General features: G+C 39.9%; 1 protein-coding gene across 7 annotated transcripts in view; it reads right to left on the bottom strand.

The window, feature by feature from the left end:
* Positions 1–27,532, bottom strand: part of APP (amyloid beta precursor protein) — a 265,962-nt gene that overhangs the window by 42,261 nt on the left and 196,169 nt on the right. For all 7 annotated transcript variants that reach the window (XM_032865489.1, XM_032865490.1, XM_032865491.1 and 4 more), the window contains 2 exons: positions 18,852–18,980; positions 17,872–17,971 (listed from right to left, as the gene is read on the bottom strand). In XM_032865489.1, the coding sequence (XP_032721380.1) occupies positions 17,872–17,971; positions 18,852–18,980 (229 nt within the window). The remainder of the gene's footprint in view (positions 1–17,871; positions 17,972–18,851; positions 18,981–27,532) is intronic.

The raw sequence follows: 27,532 nt of genomic DNA, 5'->3' as shown, positions 1-27,532 counted from the left end.
CACCTGGGGAGTATAAGACACTTGAGAGACATGTCAACCTTAAAAACTGGGGCAGGCTGTACACCAGAATGATAAAACCCAGGAAGACTTTTAAGGAAGTGACACGAGGAGGAACGATGCTATTTTGACGGTGGCAGGAGGGGGAGGGTGTGACTAGGACAGGGCAGAGAGGAGCTACTGGGGAGCTGTTCTTATTTTTATTCTTTTTTTTTCTTAAGGATTTTATTTATTTGAGAGAGAGAGAGAGGGAGGGAGAATGAGGGTTGGGAGGGGCAGAGCAAGGTGAGGGGTGGGGGGTGGAAAAAGAGAGAGAGAGACAGAGACAGAGAGACAGAGAGACACGCAGACTCTTTGCGGATCAGGAAGCCTGATGCAGGGCTCGATCCCAGGACCCGGTGATCTTGACCTAAGCCGAAGGCTTTCCTAACATTTTTATTCGTGACTGGAGCTGTGTCTCTCAGAAGAGCAAACACAGGGGAGAAAGACAACTTCTCCTCAGACATGTTGGCGATATTCCAACATATCATGACCACTTGAAATAAGAGCCTGGAGAGCTCATGTCCATGTTGACACAGTCCAAGGGGAAGCATGGTAGCAAAATGGAACTTTTCCAGATTCTACCAGAAGTTTTTAGGTGTTTTGGGGGAAAAGCCCATACTAGACTCCCCAAAAGGGTTTTTTTGTGTGTGTATATAAACATGCCACCCACAATGAAGAACCACGTCCCAGCTAAAAGTCCTTTACAGTGTTGAGCTGGAGTGCTTGACAGTAGCCTCAGGTGGGTAGCTTTGTTAAGAACTACAGGGAGCTACCTATTTCTTATCCAAATAGAGGGTTATGGGTCTTTTTTCCCCCCTTAAATCACTTCCATATCAACATCCATGAGATACTTAAAAAAAAAAAAAATCAACCTTACCTTTTTATTCTGCAAAGAACAAAGAGAATTGTGTGGGAGATGAAATATAAAGTAGACCCAACCTTTTTTGCTAATTTAATTTTGGATATGCTCTCCTTTTAGACAATGATGAAGTGAGATGGGAGTGGTGTCACTAAAAGCCAGCTCTGACTTCAAGTTACCTAGTGAACCATGAATCCTGGGGTTAGAAGGTGTATTTATTGAGCATGTTGGAAAATAACCCCAGATGGTCACTTTCCCACCAAGAATGGACAACCCTTTTCACTGCCTGAGATAACCACTTTCCATGACATGCAGCTCGCAGCCCCACTCGGGAAACTTTGCCCTGCTATTTCCTTCTTAAACATTTTCTAATCTCCACATTCCTAGACCCAGCACCAAGGCCCTGAGGCTTTTCCTGTTGAAAATTTACATGGAATTCTGGTAATTTCCTTTCTTCAAAAAAAAAAAAATCACTTAAACATGTTATTTTCAGGGGGCGCCTGGGTGAGTTAAGCCTCTGACTTTGGCTCGGGTCGTGGTCTCAGGGTCCTGGGATCGAGCCCCTCGTCGGGAATCTCTGCTCAGTGGGAGGCCTGCTCCCACCCCCTCTCCCTCTGCCTGTCTCTCTGCCTACTTGTGATCTCTCTCTCTGTGTCAAATAAACAACAACAACAACAACAACAACAACAAACAAACAAAAAAAACAAAACCAAAAAACCCCCATGTTATTTTCAGGGCATCTGGGTGGCTGAGTTGCTTAAGTGTTCAACTCTTCATTTCAGCTCAGGTCATGATCTCAGTGTTGTGAGACTGAGCCCCACATCAGGCTCTGTGCTGTGTGGGGAGCCTGTTTAAGATTCGCTCTCTCTCTCCCTTTGCCCCTCTCCCCCGATCTCCACCTCTCTTAAAAAAAACGTTATTTTCACCTCAGAAGGATTAAACCTTTCCTCCACTGTGCTCTGAAAAAGTCTCAACTCAGAAGTAAAAAGAACGAAAACAAAAAACAGACTTTACCTCAAAAGAGGACACACTTTGGGGCACCTGGGTGGCTCAGTGGGTTAAGCATCTGCCTTCAGCTCAGGTCATGATCCCAGGGTCCTGGGATTGAGCCCCGCATTGAGCCCTCTGCTCAGCGGGAAGCCTGCTTCTCCTTCTCCTACCCTCCCCCTACCTTGTGTTCCCTTTCTTTGTTGTGTCTCTCTTTGTCAAATAAATAAATAAACTCTTTAAGAAAAAAAAGACACATTTTATGAGAAGTTATCAGTTTAGTCTGAGATTTCTATTCTTTATGTAATCAGATTTAAAAATGTAATGACCTATTTCTGAATATATAATATTAGAAAATGGTCATCTTCGATAATATGTAATTCATTCATTTTAACATTTAAAGCCCTCTATACTAACTCCCATATTTAGAGCCCTTTATACCAACTCACTATACTAAGCCCTCTATACTAACTCTCTATACTAACTCCCAAGCTGTGTGTTCCAACAGTTTTTCTTTTTCCTTTTTTAGTGTGATATAAGCAATCTTTATTTGAATATATTTTAAGCTTCAGCAACAAATTAAAAAATGATTCACATTATGGTGCATTTATACATGTCTTTTCATCTTCCAAGTGCAGTAAACATTAATTAACCCTGGCTAATTAAAACAACCATGGTTTACAAATTTACCCATTAATCAGCCTCAAGCAAATGCAAAGCATTTAAAGCCTTTCATAATTTGAACCAATTAAAGATGGAAATTATTTTTTTCAAATGAAGAGGTCATAAATTCAAGATACGAAGCCCTTTAACTTAAATTTGATAGTATTTTAGAAAAACTTGGGACAGTTTTTTTTGGATTTGGATTCATCAAAATCAGGGTAAAGGAAAAATAAAACTGCTTGGTATGGGCTGAATTATGTTTTCCTAAAAGATATCTTGAAGGCTTCCTCCCCAGTGCCTATGAAAGTGACCGGATATTGAAAAGAGGGTCTTTCACAGAAATATTCTGGTAAAGACGAGATCATACTGAAATAAGGTAGGCCCTCAATCCATGGAGTAGGGAAAACCCTACTGGAGTTCAGATGAGTTCTTGATCATTTTGGAAGAGACACAGAGATGGAGACGAAGGGGAAAACACTGCGTGAAGGCAAAGGCAGAGACTAGAGTATCTACAAGCCAAAGAATGTCCAGCATGGTCAGCAGCACCAGAAGCAAACAGAAGCAATGGAAGACACTCTACTCTAGAGCCTTCAGAGAGTGCAGGACCCTGCGGACATCCTGATTTCGACTTCTGGCCTCCAGAATGATGAGACGATACATTTCTGTTGCTTTAGGTCACCCACTTTGTTGTAGTTAGTGATGACAGCCCTAGGAAACTAAAAACCACCCATATAAATGAGTATTAACTATTCGCAAATATGATAACCATTTCTGGGTTTAATCATCATATTGGAATAGAATGTGGTTTCTTCCTGAGCCCTTTACTCTGCGCTGGGTTAGGCAGACTGCGGAGACGAACAAAGGGCTCTATCAAACAGAAGTCTCATCTAATTAGTGTGGAGGTGTTTCCTCCTGAATAGCAGCATGGGTTTCAGTGGTGACCTCATGGCTCTTTCATTTCAGCAACTCTCTTCCCATCTACAGAGGATTCCATCCACTTCCCTTTCTTGACATCCATGGCCGCATGCCTTACCCAGCTAAGGCCCCAGAAATTTTGGATACCAGTGTGAGTGCTTAAGCTCAGAGCGGAAGTGGAAGGGCTTCAGTTTCAAATACCCTGTAAACATAAAGGTTATTCCATGTCCTGTCTAAGAAGCCAGAAGCTGAGCTGTCCCTGGCAGTGTAACATGTGGCAAATGCCTGGCAGGTTTTAGGTTTTACGAACTCCAGCGTGATGAAAATACCACCATCTCTAAAGCCACATACCTCCATTAGGCCACCGAATGGAGAGAAGCTGGGCTGGCTGGTGTCCACTTCTGGCTCTGAGCGTCTCAGTTTCAAATTTAAAAATCACATTTGACCAAGCTGGATCTTGAAAAAAAAGACTCTGCAGCTTAAATGCTTTTCTTTATTCTTATATGACATACAGATGAATGGAATAGAATATTTTATAAAGTAGCGTGTTTAATAGCAACTTCTAGGTTCTCTGGGTCAAGACAGGAAGAAAATATGGCTTCCAGTAGCCAGTTATGGACTATGTCGTGCTACATACTTTGTTACACTATCTGGTCTGTCCTTCTGCTTTCACACGGGGAATGCTGGGCTTTAGTCACTCAGAGACAAGATGAAGAATATGTGGACGAATTAGTGAAAAACAAATGTTAAAAGCCACCAAATCTTTCCATGGGAAGTGTATGCTTTTTACATATCAAAGAGATCTGGTATTTGAAGTTCATAAAGGCAGAGTGGAGGCCGCCAAAGGGAACTTCGTTCCAGTGATTTAGGGTACAGAAGCAGGAAAAATATCTTCCGTGGACTCCCCTAAGTTTCTGAAGATAAGGAACCCATGTGCACTAAAGAGATGAGCGCTGAGGAATGTTGAAGAGGGAGGGTACCTTAGATATATCCAAAAGCTCGATTTACTCCAATGTTATAGACTGAACCATGCTTCTCCCCCATCCCCCAATCATATGTTGAAGCCTTAACCCCTAATGTGACTATATTTGGAGACAGGGCCTTTAAGAAGGTCATTAAGGTTAAATGAGGTCATGAGGGTGCGGCCTTGTTCTAACAGGATTGGTGTCCTTTAGAAGAGGAAGAGAAAGAGCTCCCTCACTCTGTGGGAGAAAAGGCCACATAGGGACAAAGCAAGAAGGCAGCTATCCTCAAGCCAAGGAGAGAGACAGACTTCAGGAGACCTTGAACTAGTCAAGACCTGATCTTGGATTTCCAGTTTCCAGAACTGTGGGAAAAAACAGAAAACAAAATAAAACAAAACAAAACAAAACAAAAAACCCATTTCTGCTGCTTAAGCTACACCTAGTCGTTGGGAGTTTCCTTATGGCAGCCTCAAATCCCTAACACACTCACCTCATCACAGCCAGAGCAAAGAAAAAGCAAAGGTCAAAACAACTTTCTCTAAGGCATTTTTGTTTCTTTCTTTTTCTTTTTGTGTTTTTTAAGAAAGATGATAGCCAAAGATGAGAGACCTAGTACAAATCATCAAGGGGTCTCCAGGGGGAATTTCTCGTACTACACCTTTCAGAGATGACAAAGAAGTGATTTATTTCAGAGATGACTCAGTTCAGGGTTTGAAAGTACACGACCTTTGGGGCTTTTCAATTTTCTTTATTTTTTTTTATGGCCATTTGCCAAGAAAGTTCTCAAATGTTCCACTCTGCTATGTTTCTTCACTGCAGGTGGAGGATAAAGGGCCAAATGACAATTTCCCTGTGTGTCTGGGACATTTCCAGGTACGTGGTCTCTTTGCTTTGAGGGAAACGAGGAGATGGTATGTGATTTCTGTGTCCACTCACCACACAAGATACTTTAAGAAGCAAAGGAATATAACTTGCTTTGCTGTGTAATCTGCAAATTATGTATACTATGGTTTAACAGAGTGAGTCGCCTCTCAGGGTTCACTCCTGGAGGTGGTTCTCAGCATGCCTTTTCTTGGTAGTTTTTCTGTCAGTTCCCTGAGAAAGACACATTAAGCTCTCTGACAATTCTCCAAGATAAAGCTTTACTGTTTGTCGTCTCCAATGCTGACAACTCTGAGCATATTTTGTCAATTTTCCCTTTCACTCCTTATTAAAATAATATCACTTTGAATTTCAAGTGAGCCTAAATGGATAATTTCTTTAAGTAAAATGTCACTATCAATAATAGCAAATGGAGAATCTACAGAAGGAAGAAAAGGTTCTGATAGAGTAGAAGATTCACAGTTTTTGAAAGGAGCACAAAAAGAAGTAAATGGGGGAAAACGTTAGGAAAGATGACATTTTCTGATCGAAGCCAGTTCTATGCTTGTGTTATTTATTCTTTTTAGGTAGAGTTAATCAACATTGATAAGCAGTTTATGCCAATCCTTTTTCATAGCTAATAAGAAGCCTTAGCTTGGGTAAATAAGACCATCAGCCCTAGCACACCTAGACAAATTCTCCATGAATCTGAACTTGGAGGTTAGTAATGTTTCACTTTCACATCTTACAGTCACAGCACTGGAAACCCACGGGGCCTATTTACCAGGATATATTAATTTTCAATGACAACAGTAGCCGTTCTACCATGTTCAAGAGCAACACAAACTGCAATCCAAGGCTGGAAGAATCCTTAGGTTTTGCTATTTCGTGTAAGCAAGATTTCTGAATATTTAAGAACCTCCTGGGGAGGTTAGCAAAATGCAGCTTTCTGTAGGTCAGGGGTGGGGCCCAGGAATGTGTGTGTTTGTGTTTTGTTTTGTTTTTTTTTAAGATTTTATTTATTTATTTGAGAGAGAGAATGAGAGAGAGAGAGAGAGCATGAAAGGAGAGAGGTCAGCAGGAGAAGCAGACTCCCTGCCGGCAGTGAGCTTGATGTGGGACTCGATCCCGCGACTCCAGGATCATGACCTGAGTTGAAGGCAGTGGCTCAACCAACCGAGCCACCCAGGCGCCCAAGGAATGTGTATTTTCCCGAAGAATTCCTCCGTATTATTGAGCTTCGACTGGCCCCAAGAACACATTAAGAACCTATGGCTTTCAGAATAAGAATTTCATGGGGAGGATGTTGGATGAACTCTCAGATGCCCTTCAAAGGCTTACAGCAACCAGACTGAGGACCTCAGCAAATGGCAAATTCTGTTTAGTGGCTGATGGCACAAAGCTGCAGCAATCACGTAAAACAGCAGGGAAAACTCAAGCTAAGAGCCCCGAGTCAGTCAGCTCATCGCACTAGCCTGCTCTATTGGGCTGTTCCAAGGATTTCAAGCTCAAGCCCAGATGAACAAGATCTTATATAAAACCAGCACACTCAGGCCCAATCTCCCACAGACGGCTCCCAATTCTGTTCTAATGGGATGGTTTTTAAAAAAAAGCCTACATGTTCACACCCAAGTGCGTGAAGACCTGCCTTGATTTCCCAAGGGCTCTGGCAAGAGTACTGAACCCCTTGGGCCTTGGCTGTCTTTATAGCACATTCATAGACACTAATTTTGATCAAGCCACTAAATCCCCCAAAACACTTAGTCTGCAAATTAACAGGTTTGCTTCCACTTTTCTGTTCCTTTGAAGAGGTATAGACAGCAGTGTGGATGAAGGCCCTCACCATCAAAGAGATCTAGAAAGCAAAGTCACTCGCATATTGTCATACAACATCTGACCTACATGTGGACTCCATGATAACCAACAGAGAAGGCTGTTTACGACCCCTCTTTTTTTGATAACCGTGTTTTAGTAAATTCACAAACAGTCCTCCCTTTATTTCACTTATCTCTAAAGGAAATTTAGACATTTCTTGAAACAGTTTCTGTTTTCTCTTTCCCTCATGATAATTGGCATTGCCAATAGGAGTTTGGAAAGTGTTCAGTGTGCTTCTTAGCAGAAAATTGAAGGGCTGTTCCTGTCATTGTTACTATCCTCAAAACACTTAAATTTGGTTGGTTTACTCCATTTGTTCTCAGTTTTAAGAAAAATTGCTAAGGGTGCCTGGTGGCTCAGTGGGTTAAGCAGCTGCTTTCGCCTCAGGTCATAATCCTGGCGTCCTGGGATCGGCCCAGCTGGTTCAGGCTATTGCTTCTGCTCCAATTCCTCCTTCTCTAAGAGGATAATATCTATGGTCTCTGTGCATCTTGGGACCAGGCTTACCAAGTTCAATGCGAAAGAGGAAGCTGAACACATGGTTTTTCTCTCTGCTCCTAGGAGATGGGCAGGCTCATCTAAGTGCCCCCAAACCAAGAGCAAGGGCACAGAAAATTTAACTCATGTTTTAATAAGCCTGTAAATGAATAATATGAATATGAATAAATATGAATAAATAAGCCATGTAAATGAATAATATTTATACAATATTTATATGAATTATATGAATAATATTTATACAAAATTAAACACATTTGGGATGTCTGGGTGGCTCCGTCGGTTAGGGGTCTGCCTTTAGGTCAGGTCATGATCCCAGGATCCTAGGATGGAGTCCCACATTGGGCTCCTTGCTCCGTGGGGAGCCTGCTTCTCCCTCTGCCTGCTGCTCCCCCTGCTTGTGCTCGCCTCTCTAACAAATAAAATCTTAAACAAAAAATAAAAAACATTAGGCTATTTTAAACTCACTGTCTTAGGTTAATACATCTGTGAACAATAGTTGTAATTAAGTAACACCCCTGGCCTTGGGCCTTTGATCACCTGTTTCTGACTCAAAGTCCAAAAGACTATCTCTGGATAGTGTTTGGATTCATAGCCGGTCAACATTCCTTTGTACAATTGCCTCATAACTTGAAATAGGTTAGTGGGCCGATCTCTTGTTGACCAGGTACGTACCCTACTGTCTATGACTTACTTTCTCAAGAAGCCCATCGTAGAGATGACAGGAGAACAGTTCACAAGAGGTAATGGGGCTCAGTAGGGGAATGCACTGCAAAATTTGTTTCTGAGTTAAACAGCAAGAGGTGAACTAACATTCCTTCCATACTCTGTCTCACATGCAAACACATGTGTCTCATTGACAGTCTTTGTGGAAATGCATTTCAAAATTAATCTCAATTTCAATGCACCTCTATATCCAGGGTGACAGATCTACTACACTTTTTCTCCTCTTTCAAAATATAAACCTTGAAGGAAGCTGCTTGTGAAAGGCAAAATAACCAGCTCCTCTTCCAGTCTAAAAATCATTAGTTGTTCCCAAGACTCTACCAAAAAAAAAAAAAAAACAAAAAAAAAACCCAAATAAAACCCAGGACACAACTGCTGGAGGATTGTACACAAGGAAGGAGTCTAACAGCCACCGCTGTGGTCAGGCTTCACTCCTCAGTCATTTTTAGTTACTAAAGATTTCTTTTTTGGATTTTGATTCAAATGACAGGACCATACATTACAGCTGGTGAATTAAGAAACAACTTGGGACCCGTACTGGATCGTCCCAGGAACGGGCAGAGTTGCTGCGGGAGGCACTGCTTTGAGCTTCACGCACTTGGTCGAGGTGTCCACACACAGAGACAGAAGAAAAACGGCATGAGAACAGACAAAAACTACTGATGTGTCACAGTCGTCAAGCAAAATTTGGAGTAAAAGGTGACAATTTGCTAAATTAATTTGCCTTCTACTTCTAAGCAGTAACCCTCCTGAATGGGGTAAAAATGGAATCATTTCATAGTGGATATCCGTTCAAGTAGCTAGAGTGTGTTAAGACTTCATTAAAGGAATTATAATAGCAGTACTACCCAAACTGATCTACAGATCTAATGCAATCCCTTTTAAAATTCCAATGATTTTTTTACAGAAATAGGGAGGGGAAGACCCTAAAATTCACATGGAAAGGTAAGGGATGCCAAACAGTCAAAATAATCTTAAAAAAGAACAAAGGTGAAGATTCATATTTCTCGATTTCAAAACATACTACACAGTTCCACTAATCAAAACCATGTCATAGTAATAAGACAGACATATAGACCAAAGGAAAGGAACTTAGAGTCAAGAAATAAATCCATGCATTTCTGGTCAACTTACTTGTGCCAAGGGTGTCAAAACCATTCAAGGCAGAAAGAATACAGTCTTTTTCAACAAATGGTGCTGGGATACTGGGTATCCAAATGTGAAAGAATGAAATCGGATCCTTACCTCATACCACTAATAAAAATTCTCTCAAAATGAAAACAAAAATAACTTAAAATGAATCAAAGATTTATTTGCAAGAGCTAAAGTGTAAAACTCTTAGAAGGAAATGTCGGTATAAATCTTTTGATCTTGGATGTGGCGATGATGCTTAGACATAACGCATAAGCAGTTACAACAAAAAAAAATCGCTAGGGACGCCTGGGTGGCTCAGTGGGTTAAGCCTCTGCCTTCGGCTCAGGTCATGATCCCAGGGTCCTGGGATCGAGCCCCACATCGGGCTCTCTTCTCAGCAGGGAGCCTGCTTTCCTCTCTCTCTCCACCTGCCTCTCTGCCTACTTGTGATCTTTCTCTCTCTGTGTCAAATAAATAAAATCTTAAAAAAAAAATCGCTAAACTGGACTTCAGAATTCAAAAATTTTGTGTGTTCAAAGGATATCAAGAAAATGAAAAGACAACCTACAGAAAGAGAAAATATTTTCAAATCATATATCTGATAAGTCTAGTATCCAGAGTATAATAAAGAACTCTTCCTATTCAATAATAAAAAGGGCGAACAATCCAATTAAAAAATAGGCCAAAGGTTTGAACAGATACTTATTTAGACTGAAAAACTAATCCCCAGGGAGCCCCTGCAATGACATGAAGTGAACAACGTGGTTGATGCCTGAGTCATCTAATGACGGCCAGTGTACACCTGAACTGCAGGAAACAAGATCAACATGCCACTGTGAATCACACAATTTAATGTCTACAATTTGTCTGCCAAAACAGTGGAGGTTGTGCTTATTTCTTTAAATAAAACCTTTTGACATTCATTCTTCCTAGAAAGTATATACATATATATATATTTAATGTAGGCTCCATGCCCAGTGTGGAGCCCACTATGGGACTTGAACCCACAACCCTGAGATCAAGACCTGAGCTGAGAGCAAGAGTCAGATGCTTAACCAAATGAGCCACCCAGGTGCCCCTAGAAAATATATTCTTTTCAATATTGCTGTAGGATTGACTTTTCCTTTAAAATTATGGGTCAGAAATACAGAAAAGAAAATATCTATTTGCCAGAAGGAAAATTATAAAAATTATTCAGGAAAACTGCTGCCATTTTCTTGAGTCATTTACATAGTGATAGTTTATATACGACAAGTTATGTATGTCAGCTTCTAAAGGCCTTTATCAAGGATGTCCACAGATCATCTGGGATGACACATACATTGCAGTTTTAGATTCAATAATTAAACTCCTAATCAAGAAAAAGGACAGCTTACACATCACATCCAAAAAAAGTATCGAGAGCTAAATACACACAAAACACTGAACTAGCCACTATGGACTTAAGGGCTGTAACCTCCTAAGACTTTCTGCAGACCAGCTGGGTGTGAGGTATGAATTCACTGGTGTTGACAGGTTTATATTTTGTTGGTTAGAAACATATTAACATGGCAGTCAAAGGGTCAGAAAGCTAGGGCACTATTGTTATAATATACTTTCTCATTTTGAAGATTAAAATGTTTATATGCAAGTTCACTTGACAATGTATTTTCATTTTCCCATATATAAAATAAGCAGTTCGATGCAGAAAATTCTAAATAGCCAAAGAAATCTTGAGAAAGAAGAACAAAGCTAGAGACCTCATGCTCCCTGATTTCAAATTAGATTATAAGTTTTAGTAGTCAAAAGAGCAGATATTGGGGCACCTGGGTGGCTCAATGGGTTAAAGCCTCTGCCCTCGTCTCGGGTCATGATCCCAGGGTCCTGGGATCGAGCCCTGCATTGGGCCCTCTGCTCAGCAGCAAGTCTGCATCCCTTCCTCTCTCTCTGCCTGCCTCTCTGCCTACTGTGATCTCTGTCAAATAAATAAATAAAATCTTAAAAAAAAAAAAAAAGAGCAGATATTGGCATAAAAATAGACACATAGATCAATGGAACAGAACACAGCCCAGAAATCAACCCACATACGTATGGTCAATTAATTTATGACGAAAGAGTCAAAAACATACAACTGGAAAAGGCTATTCCCCTTCAACAAACAGTGCCGGGGAGATTGAACAGCCACATGCAAAGGAACGAAACTGGACCCTATCTTATACCACATATCAAAAAGAATTAAAAAATGGATTAAAGATCTGAATGTAAGATCTGAAACCATAAAACTCCTAGAAAAAAAACAGTGAGCTCCCTGAAGTCTGTCTTAGTCTGATTCTAAAAGCAGAGGTAACAAAAACAAAAGTAAGCAAGTGGGATTATATCAAACTACAAAGCTTATGCACAGGAAAGGAAATCGTCACCAAAATGAAATGGCAGCTTACTGAATGAGAGAAAAACATCTGCAAATCATATATCTAGTAAGAGTTTAATATCCAAAAAATATAAAGAATCCTCAAAACTCAAAAGCAAAAACAAAAGACAAAAACAAAAAAATACAAAGCCCACAAAAACAATCTAATTAAAAAATGGGCAGAGGATTTGAACAGACATTTTCCCAAAGAAGACCTACAGAGCTGGCCAACAGACATGTGAAGAGACACTCAACATCATAAACTATCAGGGAAATGCAAATCAAAACCACAGTGTGATTTCACCTCACACTTATTAGAAGCTAGTATCAAAAAGGGCAAGAAATAACAAGTGTTGGTGAAGATGTGGAGAAGAGGGAACCTGTGTGCGCTGTTAGTAGAAATGGAAACTGGTGCAACCAGTATGGAAAACAACATAGATGTTCCTCAAAAATTAAAAACGAAATACCCTACGATCCGGCGATCTCACTTCTGGATATTTATCCAAAGAAAATGAGAACACCCCCATGTTCACCGAGTATTATGACCGAGACATGGAAACAACCCAAGTGTGAATGGATAGAAGATATGGTCTACACACATGCACAAACACATGTACATACATACACACATATATAGTCATTACCTACAGTGGAATATGATTTAGCCATAAAAAAGGATGAAATCTTGCCATTTGTCAGGATGGACCTCGAGAGCATTATGCTAAATAAGTCAATCAGAGAAAGACAAATATGATATGGTCTCACTTATACGTGGAATCTAAAATAAACCATACTCACAGATGTGGAAAACAGACTGGTGGTTGCCAGAAGCAGAGGTTGGGAAGTGGACACAATGGATAAAGGGCGGCAAAAGGTAGAAACTTCCAGCCAGATGAAAAGTCATGGCAACATAATATACAACATACTGACTATAATTATTATGACTCTATGCGTATTTAAAAGCTTCTTAAAAGTTCTCATGACAAGAAAAAAAACATCTTTTTTGGTCACTCTATATAGGGACAGTTGTTAACTAGACTTATTATGGTGATCATTTTGCAACGTATACAGATATTGAATCATTATGTTGCATACCCGGAACCACTATAATGTTTTATGTCAATTATACCTCAATTTAAAACAAATAAATAAAGAGAATGGGTCCATTCTGGAAGAGCAACTGTCTTGCTAAGAGGGGGACAAAGATAATACATGTAGAGGTAGGCAAATAAACACCGGCCGTACCTGTAATTCAGGTGAGGTGACTACACTGGGGAACTCATGAAAAGGAGCCTGGAGATTATAAAACTAAAGGAACATGTCTTCGGTAATTTATGAAACAAATGTTCTTATTTCCAAATACTTAAATCAGCTATAAATAAATATAAATAATAAATGGACGTACACTTCCTTATGAAAAATGAAACCAGTAAGTTGACAGTGGTCTCTCACTTTCTCTTAAGATTTATTTTCTCCTTGATGCTCTTCCTTGACTAACAATTATACACAAGGATACTTAAAATTCTCAGTAGAAATGAATGTTCCATTTTGTTCATTTGGCAAATGCTATAAATATTCTATTTTAAACTTAGACTTCTTTGGATTCATTAAATCCCCGAATCAGTAGGATTGTTAGGGGCAGAGAATGGAAACACTGTCTCTGAAATAAGCATGCTGAATTTTCCCCTAAGAGTAGAGCATTTTATCAAGAGGCCATAGTAAAATTGTAATAATAAATTATAAGCATTCTTTCATGAGCTCGAGTTCCTTGATCTCCTGACACATATTTCACTCCTACCCCATTCACTGTGGATTTACTCAGCCAGAGACCTTTCCAACATCTGGTTTATAATAACGCGTGTTTTTATTAATTTTGAATGCTAAAAGAAAAAAAAAAAAAGCCCAGGGTATGAAACAATGATGCCTTGCTTCCCCTTTGCTTCCTACTGCCTTCCTCATAATTGGTCCTTACAGCGTTGTGAGCCAGCCGTCTCAGAATTGTGAGCACCAATTTTTTTAGCCTTGAGGTAGCTGCAAAGTGAAACACTTTGATAAATAACCTCAGTGCCGATAGAAAGGGTAGAAAAGAATCCTTTTAGCAAAGATTTAAAGAAGATTACAAAGGGCATAAAACCCCAATCATTTTGAAATAGCAATTTGACAAAGCAAAGGGTGAGCTGAAGAGAGATGAAGGGATTCTGCCTCTTGGAAGGGTTAAAAGACAATTAAAACAGCCCAGGGGCATCGAAGAGGATGCATATTTTCATGAACATACTGATTCTATCACTTGCTGGATAAACAGCAAAGTCCTGAACAACTACTTTAAATGAAGAAGGGGACTTTCCCCCTCTACAAACAATGCCGTCAGCCTTTTCTTGCAAGGAAACTTCATAATTTGCATGCAAATAACTTCTGTCTCTTTAAAAAAGGGAAAACATGAAGTCATATATGGATGTGCCTGGGAACTGGCACATAATAATCCAAACAGAACTGAAAAATTATTATAAATTGATAAAACAGCAAGCTTTCATAAAGCGAATCGAGCAGTTTCGATAATTCATTCTCATTGGTGAAAGGAATCAAATGAACAGCCTCACACTCTGATAAGAAAGTAAAACCAGGCAACATCCTGAAGAGCTCAAGTGTCAAAGAATGTGAATTGGGCAGATGACCAAACGGAGAGGGTCATGGAAGTAGCATGGACAGACCGGAGTCCTCGGGAAAGCACAGTGGTGAGCGAGGCCAGGGCCGAGTTCACGGGCATCATCATGAATCCTACGGTCCGATCAGCCTCCCTTTACTGTCCTCACCAATTACACACCAATTCCCATTTTTGCCCTTCCTCTTTCCACTGTGCCTAACTTCTTCCCCACTTTTGCTCACAACAGAGAAGTCTACGCTAATGGGAGCGTTAATTTACTGAAGCAGATACAGCTATGTCACTAAAGATACCAGCAGTACCTGAGACTAGAAAAGACCCGTCATCTCAAGAGTGCCTATTACCCCTGACCAAATAAAATAAATATAATAATGTATTAATATATATAAAATAAAATGATAATAAATATAATTTAAAAATGACTTAATAAAATAAAATGACCTAATCAAACTATTGTATTTTCCTGTGGATGTTTTATTGCATTAAACATGTCCTAATTGCCCACATTTGTAAGCACAGATTTCTACATAACAGGCAAGCGTTTGCAGGTACTTCCAGATTTTGCTATTTTGCCAGTGGATTCGAACTTCAGGATCTTCCTTGTTTGCACAAGACTCGAAATCCAAAGTTTGATTATATAAGAAAAATGCAAGTCCGACTAGTGACACAGACTCTCTGAAACTATTAGAGTATAAGACATAAACCAAAAGAAATCCGTGAAGATCCTATTTAGAAATCAAACAAAATGAAACAATAACCCCAACAACTTCTATTACAGAAAATTTCAAACTTTGACAAAAATAAAGAGAATACTACAGGAAACGCCCACTCTGCTTAAACAAACGAGCACCCATGGCTAACCTTATTTCATCTATATTCCTTCTTTAAAAGTGAGTTATTTCGGGGCACCTGGGTGACTCAGTCCATGAAGCATCTGCCTTCGGTTCAGGTTATGATCCTAGGGTCCTGGGATCGAGTCCCAAATCCAGCTTCCAGCTCAGTGGGGAGTCTGCTTTTCCCTCTCCCTCCTGCCTTGCCGATAGTACTTTCTCTCCCTACCTCTCTCTCTCTCTCTCTCAAAACAAACAAATAAAAACAAAAAACAAAAAACTTTAAAAAAAGGAAATAAATAAAAGTGAGTTATTTTTAAATGTTCCTGCAAATGAAGAACAATGTACGTAACAAAGCTCAATCTAGAAAAGGCATTCTCCCCAGGGCGCTCTGTTCTATCTCTCTGATACTGGGAGCTCTAATAGTAGGTAAATAGGTCGATTCAACGGACGTTCATTAAGCTTAGCGGACTTTTCTTTCCACAGGAAGTAGCCATTTAAAAATGGAGGCAGGAAAGATTTTTTTGGAAAAGTTATCTTTCAGGATTTGATATCTAATACATTTAGAATGACAAAAAATTAAAAAAAAAATAACATGTTCTTCATCCAAGTTCTTAGTCGACGTTTGCTTTTTTGGTAAGGAAAAATTTCCACCATTCTAATTTATCTGAATATCCTCCCTGTCCGTGAGAGCTGAAGTTCACTGTATTGTCTTATTCTTGGGCATTCCGCAACACTCAAGATATCTGAATCACCATCTGTTCCGTGGAAGTGTGACTCATTAGCGGCCACTGTTTTCACTAGTTATTTTGCTGAATAAAGAGCCCTGATAAGTTAGTGAGAAAGAGTCAATCATAATTACGGGGTGAGAGTGATATATTGGTCATTAACTTTCTAGTCCTTTTCAACGGCTTATTTCTCTATACTGTTATTACTAACAGTATCTCAGTTGAAGAAACATAGGAAAATGAGCTTGTTAAGACAGGTATCAGGCAAAAATACATCCCTGTAGAAGACTTGAACTCCACGTCATTAAGAGTGATGATTTCTTTGATTTTGTCCTTTGTATAACCGAATGGAGACTTTTCTTTTACTTATTTGAAAAACAGTATTTTAAACGTTCCTTACAAATTTCTACCCCCAAATAGAGGTAACAGGAATGTTCATTTCTTATAGAAATGTAATAGAGTGGAAGATTAATTGGCAAGCCTCTCTTCAACCCACAGTACAGACTAAACACTCTCCTGACGATCCTCTTAAGATCTTGCTCAACACTGAACTCCTTCTGAACAGAAGTTTAGATAAAACATGATTATGAAGTTTACGCTTGAACGGCCTGAAGGATACTTGATCCCGTGTGTTAACACACATTAGAGCACAGCATCATCACCTGGTACGCGCCACATGCGTGACAGCAAGACAAACAACATTTATAGGGCAGTATTGAGTTAGAAAAGGGAGAGTGCAGAGCACTGGTACAATATGTAAAAACCAAGCCAAGGGGGGTTTCAGCCGCTTCAGAGGAGGAATTCCTGTCAGGCGTGTACCCATGTACAACATTCGGGGTGTTCTGATTTCAGATAACCTGCATCCATTTCCAACTCGATTAACAAAGGCCAGGTCTGTTAGAGAGAGGGATAGGTTGCTTATTTCCTGACAGCTTACGTACCAAATCTCTGGGATACGTACACTTCTTTTATGTTGAAAGATCCGCTTGCTTAACTGCTGCCAGTGTGCTTTTATGAGGTAAAGTTAAACCAATATGGGCATTTGGGGATTTTGTGGAGACTTACATTATGGGATGCTTTACTCCCTTTCCAAGAAAAACAAAAGCAGAAGAACTTTCTCAGATGAACTATGAAACGAGGCATGAGGAGGAGTTGGGACGTAAAAGATAGTGAGCATGCGATTTCAATTTCTTGGTTTTGAGAACTAGCATAATTACCCAAGGTGTTACTGTTGAGAAAGGGGGTGATGTGTAAACCAGACTTCTCTGTACTGTTTTTCCATGAGTATTTGATTATTTCAAAATAAAGTCTTAATGAAAGATGTGGGGGCCGCACATTTCATGACATTTAAACAACATGGCTCAGAGAACATTCATGGCTACTGGGGGAGGGGCACCAGAGAAAGACACATCACTGAATAGAACTGTAACTCTGAAGTCAGATGACAGACCCAGTGCTATGCTTTTGCTCTGCTACTTAGGAGATGTGCGCCACAGACAAGTATGTTTTTTAAATTCTAGGTCTGAGCTTCTTCATTTGTAAAAGGGGGATACCATCCCCCCTCGTGAAGTGATGATGACTTCCATCCCCCAGGAGTTTCACTACAGAAGGGAATCTGCTCTTTCTCCTTCCATAGGTCAGAATGTTCCTGACTCCCGCTGCAGACACACTCAGGTGTTTGATTTCTTTCTCCGATAGGAGAAGAACATGTTTAAATGCTCGGCATCAAGAGAAGAGCTTACTTACCAACTTCATCCTGAATCTCCTCAGCCACAGCAGGCACGTTGTAGAGCAGGGAGAGGGACTGGTTCATGCGTTCGTAGATCACACGGAGATGGGTCATCACCTGCCAGAAAGGGCAACAGCTCCAGGTAAGCCATCTTTGTAACAGGGAAAAGTTGCTTTCCTTACCAAGCACCGTAGACAGATACAAACTTCCAAAATAAAACGGACAAAACTCTGCTGGAACTTGTGACCTGAAAAGTCATCCTTATTTTTCTTGTTCTCCCATTCTCTATTCTCGAACTTTAGAGTTGCTTTAACTTCCCATTGTATTGTACACTTGCATCCATACTTACAAAGCCAACTGAAAAGAGCATTTTTTATTCCTAATATTTAGGGTCCCCAAATAACCCCTAATGCTCTACATATATTTTTGTGCAAATTTTTCAACAGATAGGACCATATTTCAATTTGATTGGAAATTTCTTTCATTCTATCCATCCATCCAACTATCTTTTTACTTAAAATTCTCCTATTTAAGGAAATGTAAACTTTCAGATTCCCAGAGTTAGATCTCGTTTGTCAACCTGTGGGGATGGAAATAAAACCCATGATTACAGGGCCTCATTTAGGCTCACATTATCTCTAAGCCCCGTGGTAGCAGTGGAGTTTATGATCGCCAGTCACAAGTTAGTTGAACCAATTTTAGAGGTTTTGGCTGACACAACTTTTGTTTTCTTCACTTTAGTCATCAAAGTTTTAAAGGGTTCCTTAAGAATTGGCAGGAGAAGACACTTAGGATGTATTTTTTATTTTCATAAATCAGAAAATGTCAAACCATATGTTGGTCTAAGACAAGCCTTTAGCATTTACCAGACATTAAAGAACTCTTGCTATAAAGGCAAGTACCCACAGGAAGGCTGTGAAAACCTAAAGATCTAACTGAAAGGGCAAGGCCACTGGACTGTCCAGGCTGCATACAACGACCCACACTCTGTGTTTACCTGGGACCGGATCTGAGCAGCTTTCTTTGGATCCACCATGCGCACGTGCTCAAAATGCTTTAGGGTGTGCTGCCTGTCTTTCTGCTCGGCACGGACATACTTCTTTAGCATGTTGAACACATGACGAGGCTGTTGTGGGGAAAAAAAAAACAAAACAAAACTACTTTCACTTTTGTGCAAAATACTACTTATTCCAGGAGCTGTGCGTCAGAGTTCCCACTAACTCATTGCAAAACATGAAAGGACTGTGAGTCACCTTTTTGCAATTCTCCCGCTACTTTCTTAATGGGTAATTACTTAGTTGATTGCCCATTTTTCAAATCGACAAGAGCATTTAGCATTTGACATATATAATGACTGTCCTTAAGCAGCATTTGCTTTTTAAATGGCAGTATTCTGCTGCAGAGAGATGATTTTGGATCTGTCATATTTAAGTTAGGTCCTTCCCCAAATACACGGGGGCATATACAAGACACATTTCTACAGGCACAGTCTTCATGGTTATCTCAATGGTAACGCTGCAAAAATAGTCCCACTGCCAGAAGCATATAAAAATATAATAATCAGGGGCTCCTGGGTGGCTTGGTGGGTTAAGCCTCTGCCTTCGGCTCAGGATCCCAGAGTCCTGGGATCAAGCCCCACATTGGGCTCTCTGCTCAGCAGGGAGCCTGCTTCCCCCCTTCTCTGCCTGCCTCTCTGCCTACTTGTGATCTCTCTCTCTGTTTAAAAAAAAAAAAAATTATAGGGGCGCCTGGGTGGCTCAGTGGGTTAAGCCGCTGCCTTCGGCTCAGGTCATGATCTCAGGGTCCTGGGATCGAGCCCCGCGTCGGGCTCTCTGCTCAGCAGGGAGCCTGCTTCCTCCTCTCTCTCTGCCTGCCTCTCTGCCTGCTTTGTGATCTCTGTCAAATAAATAAATAAAATCTTAAAAAAAAATTATATATAAAATAATCAAAATGAGAAAACAGACGAACACTACTCATTTGTAGACCAAGAAATAACTGATAAGCTTTAAGACACAGTATACTTTCCCAAGAGCAAGGCCAGTAAGAAACTATAGTTATTTTACTTTTAAATTTAATTTTCAATTCTTTCTGCACCAGATTCTAATTCTTCCAGCAACAATTAAGTTTCTTTAGCGCTTCTACTTTTTTTCTAATTGGTTCTATTTCATTTTTAATCTAAAAAAGACAAACCCTCCTTTGTCTTAAATGATTCCATTGCTATTGGTATTCTACTATGTGATTTTGTAAAATGATTTCCAAAGGTACAGATTTCTTCATCATTAAAACAAACAAACAAACAAACAAATTCCTATGAAAGCTCATGTCAGACAAAGAACTTTGGCCATTTGGGCAAAACCAGTTATTATTAGCTAGGTCACGGGTACCTTGAACGCTAGTTGGAAGGTGTGGAATTTATTTCCAGAGATGGTCTGCTGGGAGCAGGGTGAAGGCTGTAGTATTCTATGGGATGTCCTTCCCCTTCTCCTTTGGTTAACTTAGGGGTCACCTCCCTGACTTCGCAGGTAAAAACGGTATCCTTTTTCTGTGCTCCCATGAAATGATATGTCTATCTCCATTATTGCACTTAACACAGTCTAATAAATTATTTATGTTTCTGACTTTTTCTTCAACTGCGAGACCCTTAAGGGCCAGATTTGGTTTTTATCAGGAATCACAGTACCCAGTGCCTGATGCAGAGAGGGTGATTTGCTTACTTTATGCTTTCTACAGATCACATTCCTATACTTAAGAAAGCAAATATTCACAAGAAAATAAACCTGTGCTCATCTGCCTTATTTCTTTTACCCTACAAGAAATGTGCTTCCCCATAATTCCAAAAAAGGCAGATAGCGCAGCTGGAAACCTAGCTTTTGACAACACATCATTATAATTCTCATTTGTACTCTGAAATCTAGCTGAACCTACAAATCAGAGAATGATCTTTTAAACCCTAAAATAAGAAAAGCAGTAAAACAGGTAACAGTTGACAAGCTATATCGATTATATTTCTATATTTAAAAGATGACTGGTTTAAAGGCAGGCTGTTATTGAATGTGACGGATCTCTTATAGGAAGGATTGTGCAGGCAGGAGATGACATACCCTTGATCCTTGCTTGTTACTCAACACCAAGGCCTACACAATTCTCCCTCTAGTTCTATTACAACAATACCTCCAAGGTCGGAAACAGAAAGGGTGACAACTAATTGTATGTATTCATGATGTCCCTGCCCCTGACTGGCTGTATGTGCTTTCTTAGTTGCCCTATTTCACTTTTTTCCCTTGAAAGGGTTTCACTTTTTTGAGGAAAATGGAATTTTTTCTTTAAAGAGTTCACATAAGCAAAAATGCTTCAGTTCAACATAAGGATTGCTTTCATCCTATCTGTCTGTCTATCTGCAGCCAGTCACCTCTGAACATTCCTCTAAGGCCTTCCATCCCGAAACGATGGTCACGGCCAAGTGTGTGCAGCAGAACGTGGACTCCACGCTGGCCTTGGCGTTACATTAAATCTGAATCTTCAATTAAAGAATGGGGGGGTAATTTCTGATAACTAGCATCTGGGTCTCCCCTTTCCTCTTCTACTATCAGCAAAAACAGCATACACTCCCACTTGCAAGTAACTATTTTTAACATCAATTTTAAAATGTACGTGAGGTCCTCAAATTATCTAGGCCTCAATTTTCGTTTCTGTGCAATTCAGATAACAATATTTTTCATATAGAGCACCCTGAGTATTAAAAATGTTCTGTGTTAGGGACCTAGGTGGTTCAGTCAGTTGAACATCTGACATCAGCTCATCAGGTCATGATCTCAGGGTCCTAGGATGGAGCTCCACGTAGGGCTCTCTGCTCAGCAGGGACCTGGCTTCCTCCTCTCCAATCCCAACCACCACTACTCATGCTCTTTTTCTCTCTCAAATAAATAAATAAATCTTCCCATCAACCTTACGACTGGGCTTTTAGGATAGATAAAACAAAGCACCAAGAAGCTAAGCTTGAGGGCTATGTGGCTTGTTACGCAGCTAGTTACAGAGCTGGTCCTGGGGTACACTGAGAATAGGTAATCCAACTCTGGCTCTCAAACCTGGTGTCTCGAACCCTATGTGAGCCTGCCTTTTAAAGAAACTAACATGGACCAAGGTAAAGACAGTTCCAAAAAGTAACTTACAGAGTTGAAAACAAAGCAATAACTGAGTGGTGAGAAATGAGTCTGTTCTAGTAGACCTTGCCTGAATATCTAGTGCTTATACGCTCAGATAATAGTCTTTGGGGACATGATAACACCCGCTCTTTCCATGTACAGAAGACCATCCAGATTAAGCTTATTTACTCTCTCATCTGCCCTCCTTGGTTTCTGGCACTCTACTCTGGGGAGGTGAAACAGCAAGCGAGGACTGTCCTTTGGCAATCTGTTTAGGATTACTAGAAAATGATAAAAGGTATTATAGTTAAAAGTTGGGCTTTTGTGCCATGCTGCGGATTCTAGTTCTAAATCCAACCTTCTCATCTATTAAGAAGGATAATTAAATGCTGAATGTGTTCACATGTTTAAAATCGCTTATCTTATTTAATACCAATATTTTCTTCATTTCAGAAATATATTCCTAACTTCCACCATCAAATCCCTAGAGCTTGACAATGAAACGGTAGCACACCAGGATCTCATGATTCCCCAGGCCCTCACATGTCCCTACCAGGGAACAAAGCTCCTGCCAGGATAACGAGTCCTAAGAGCCCATTGTAAGCTATGACCTCATCAGTGTTTATATGAGCTCAGATACACACGATGTGTGTGTCTAATACAAACATCAGCCTTTTTCTTCCTAATGCCTACGCCTCGGGACACGAGATAATTCAGGAACATATTACCATGCACCTCAATAAATGAATTACATGGTTTTCCTTGGCTGATTTATTCATGCAAACACATTTCTAAGAATCATGCTTAGAAGTGGAAAAAAAAATCAGATTAGCTCTTACAGTGGAGTAGACAGATAAATCATACCAAATAAAATGGCAGTTATGTCTACACCTCAGCAACAAATACTATTTTTAGGTAACAAGGAAAAACAGGTAACGTTTCCCTATGCTTTTATATTTTTCATTTGTTCTATGTTTAAAAAAAAAGGGGGGGCCCTGTCTTTGGTATATGACTCATGCATATTTCAATCAATTAAAGAAGTAATTGTTTTTGGCACTTTTAGCCAGAATACAGAATTACCAAGGCTTAAAACTAGTCATCACTAGAGGTGTACCATATCCACATACTGTAGAATAACAGGGAATCTCTTAGGGCATTTTATTTCATCATGCTAGGACAAAGGTAAGTTCCTTAAAATTTTAATTAAAAAACACAGTAATATTCACAACGGAGTAAGAGAAGAAAATGTGCCTGGGATCTCTACAGAAACGTATTCTCTTGAAGTAAATGGTATCACTACTGTCATGATAGTTACAGTCAAGACAAGATTGTTCATGTGGTTAGAAAAATGAGTTTAAGAATTCAGTGGCTCAAACATATTGATAGTAAGCAGAGTTTAAGAAACATGTTTTTAACATCTATGCATATACTTTCCATCATTCTCAAGTCTTTAAATCTTCTAGTAACTAGTAATAACGTTTTTTTCCTGCCAAATTTTCCCTATTTTACAATTTACATAGCATATGTATTCATACTACAAAAAAAAAAACTGATTATACTGGTATTGGATGGCTAATCTTATTATTAAAATTTATAGCAAAGAACAGAGAAAATAAAAGGAAAAGATCTGCCCCAGGGGGACTAATTACATCCAATCCTTTTTTATTATCACTATTGTTTCTGAGTGTTTAGCCCATAATAACAAAGCATCTATTTGCATCTGATCTGACATTTTTCATTTGGCACTAGTGTCCCTTCACTATTCACACTGCATTTAAAACAATCATTTCAATAAGAATTTCTTAAAGGATTAAGGCTGGGTATTACTAAAATGATTAGACTTCTTACTAAAATGGATTAGACTTAATCTAAAATAGAAGATTTACCTTTGGAACATTAATCACTTTCCTTTCTTGGAACACGGTCATAGGATATCTCTAGCCACTGGCACAGTTCCTGGCACAATTTGGTTGCTAAAAATGTTTGTTAATTAAATTAATGAATAACCCAGAGCTGAATGTGATTTCACAAATAGTGCCAGTAGCAAAATATATCTTTTGTGGTATCTGAGTTGTAAATAAGCATCTTTCCACTAAGATGAATTCCCAATTTTCATGAAACATATTGATTTTCCAGCCTCACTTGATCTAACTATCCAGGGTGCTGGATTCCTTAGGGAAGCATATTCAAACTATTATCAGTCAGAATTCACTTCATCAATTTCAAAAGATGACATAGCTTATCTTCTTATGGCTTGGGTTTTGATGTCAGGCTGATGTAAATAATTTTGAAGGGAATTTCATGGCTTTTCCCTATAAAAGATATTTTATTTTTAAATTTTATTATTTTTAAAATATTTTATTTATTTATTTGTCAGAGAGAGAGAGAGACAGACACAGAGACAGCACAAGCAGAGGGAACAGCAGCCAGAGGAAGAGGCAGGCTCCCAGGACCCCGGGATCATGACCCGAGCCAAAGGCAGATGTTCAACCAACTGAGCCACCCAGGCATCCATTTAAAAAAAAAAATTAATTTACCGTGTTCTCAAATGTATTGTCTTTTCTTTTTCTTTTTTTTTTTTTTTTAATGCAATTTCAGGGCCGCCTGTGGTTCAGTTGTTAGGTGTCTGCCTTCGGCTCAGGGTGTGATCCCTGGGTTCTGGGATAGAGCCCTGTATCGGGCTCCCTGCTGGGCGGGAAGCCTGCTTCTCCCTCTCTCACTCCCTCTGCTTGTGTTCCCTCCTTGCTGTCTCTCTCTGTCAAATAAATAAATAAAATCTTTAAAAAACAAAACAAAACAAAAAAATAAAATGCAACTTCCTATGTTTGGTGCTCCTGGGCTTGGGGTCACACATTTAACTGATTCAATGTCAATCATGTCTGAATGTGTAGCTTTTAATTGCACAGTTCAGGTGGGAGGTATATTAAAACATGACTAATTGGCCTACTGTTCCATTCTGTAGCTTCATGCTTGATCTGGAAATCTGGCAACTTATCATAACAGACACTTATGTCTTAAACCATTCCTGATGACAGAGAACAGTATGTCATGAGCCTTTAGAAGCCTTAAGTGTAATCCTACCACGGAGAAGGAAATAAATGAATCACTTTATGAAGAGCAACCTAACCTTTCCAGGTCACTAGGGACTTATTCAGAAAGCCTTCTCCTGAGCATTAACTTGCATCCCAGTGGTTTCCAGCCCTGTAACTAGGAAAGTTAATCACCTATCAAGAAAATGCAAATCTCTTCTGTTTCCACAAACAGGTTCAAGGCCATTATTTTCATAGTTCTACATCTTGGGTTTCAAGAAATCTTTTTAAAAAAATTTTTATTCTCAAAAAGGATTTTATTTATTTATTTGTGTGTGTGTGTGTGTGTGTGAGAGAGAGAGAGAGAGAGAGAGAGAGAGAGAACAAGCAGGGGGAGTGGCAGGCAGAGGGAGAGAAAGAAGAAGGGAGCCAGATGCCGGGCCTGAGTCCAGGACCTTAAGATCATGACCTCAGCTGAAGGCAGACGTTTAACCCAATGAGCCACCCAGGTGCCCTGGATTTCAAGAAATCTTAAGCATATAAATGTAAAATGTATACAATTTCTGTGCAAGTTAAAAAAAACACTCTAAAGAGTTAAACCTTTTTCTGCTTGACATGGTCTCAGTTAAGTTTATTTTGCCCCTTTGGCCCTTAGAATTTCAGCATTTCACAGGCACCCCCACTGTTGAAAGATAAACCTGGAGGAAAAAAGTCATTCAGGGAAACATCCATGGGAACCTTTGGATCACAGCCATGTTCGTCTTTAGAGCTAGCAGTTGAGCTAAAATTTTAAAGTTCACTACAAAATTCATCCACATTTCTTTCATCAGAAGAGCACATACATGGTTTCTGTAGTTAAAAATGCATATAAGGGGGCACCTGGGTGGCTCAGTGGGTTAAAGCCTCTGCCTTCAGCTCAGGTCATGATCCCAGGGTCCTGGGATCGGGCCCCGCATCAGGCTCTCTGCTTGGCCAGGAGCCTGCTTCCCTTCCACTCTCTCTGCCTGTCTTTCTGCCTATTTGTGATCTCTGTCTGTCATATAAATAAATAAAATCTTAAAAAAATGCATATAAGGCCAATGACTAACCCTGAAGTCTTGAGGAAGCGACTGAGCAAAGAGCACAGATTCTTGTGCCTGCCCCCATTCAGTGTGTCTCAAGGTTTGATAACGGGGAGGCATCAGATCACCCCTTCCCGGCACATCCAGATAACTGCCTTGGCTCTGGCCTTGTGTGGTCATAGAACATGGCAGCCCCCAGGAGAATAGAAAGTTATCTTCCCATTCCTTCCCTCCTCCACATGGAAACAGATGACTTCTGACAGGGACTTGGCAACAAAGCCTCCATATATTCTGTCCCAACAACATATTCTAGCTTGTCTTTTCTTAGGGAGGAAAATATCTTACTACTTCACAATCTCATTTCAAGCTTCCACTAATCCTTTTTTCTAACATGGCTAACAAAAGCTGGAACAACCCCAATTGTGAAAGCGTAGAACAATTAACCCCAACCTGGAAATGGAGGAGGAAGAATCCTTTTCATTAAGTCATGTATTTCAAGTGATAGCTTATATAGATGGCAAACCAGAGAATTAAAGACAGGTGCTGAAATCTGTAACATACGGATAGTAAGGGTGGTATTAATTGTCACTCACAATTAGTGACCTCCTGTTAAATCTGGTGGGCTTTAAATAGCTTTTTTTAGGATATTCTGCTATTTCTCTGAAATAACTGATTTGGGGTACTGTGTCTCATAAGGAATGTATATTTGGTCTCTTTCCCTAGTTCCTGACACAGAGCTCCTAAAACTCATAATTTCCTGAGTGACAAGGGTGACATCTTTTGTCAGAATATTCAGTCTTAATCCCTGGTTCCTGCCATAAGAGCTTCTAAGACCCTTGAAGTGATGAAGAGTTGTCTCTGGTACACTAACACAGTAACTCTTGGAGGATGGTGGCTGGTTGGTAGAGGGACCAAGTCTGTGATTAGAGGTTTGGAACTTTTGGCACCACCCTCTGTCCCCTAGGGTGGGGAGAGGAACCAGAGACTGAGTTTAATTACCAGTGGCCAGGGATTTAATCAGTTGCTCCTACCTAATGGAGCCTCCATAAAAAAAACCCTCACAATGGGGTTCAGTGGTGAAGACAATGGGGTGCCAGGAGAGCAGCGGGCACAGACGGCATGCAAGCTCCACACCCCTTCCTGCATACCTTGCCCCATGTATGGCTTCCATCTGCCATTCCTGAGTTATGTCCCTTATAATAAGTTGCTAACAATAAATAAAGCACTGAGGTTTGTCACCTAACAACGGTAGAAATATTAGACGGGAAGCAAACCTATCCACAGAGACCTAACAGGCCAGAAAGGACTGGCATGATATGTTCAGAGCACTAAATGAGAAAAATACGCAGCCAAGAATACTATATCCAGCTATGCTGTCACTGCAAATAGATAAAAAAGCTTCCAGGACAAACAAAAGCTAAAAGAATTTGCAAACATCAAACCAGC

Source organism: Lontra canadensis, unplaced genomic scaffold (assembly GCF_010015895.1).
Source record: "Lontra canadensis isolate GAN:19392208 unplaced genomic scaffold, GSC_riverotter_1.0 scaffold29, whole genome shotgun sequence".
Lineage (NCBI taxonomy): Eukaryota > Metazoa > Chordata > Mammalia > Carnivora > Mustelidae > Lontra > Lontra canadensis.
Note: the sequence above shows the minus strand (reverse complement) of the source record. Positions and strands in the feature narration are given on the sequence as shown.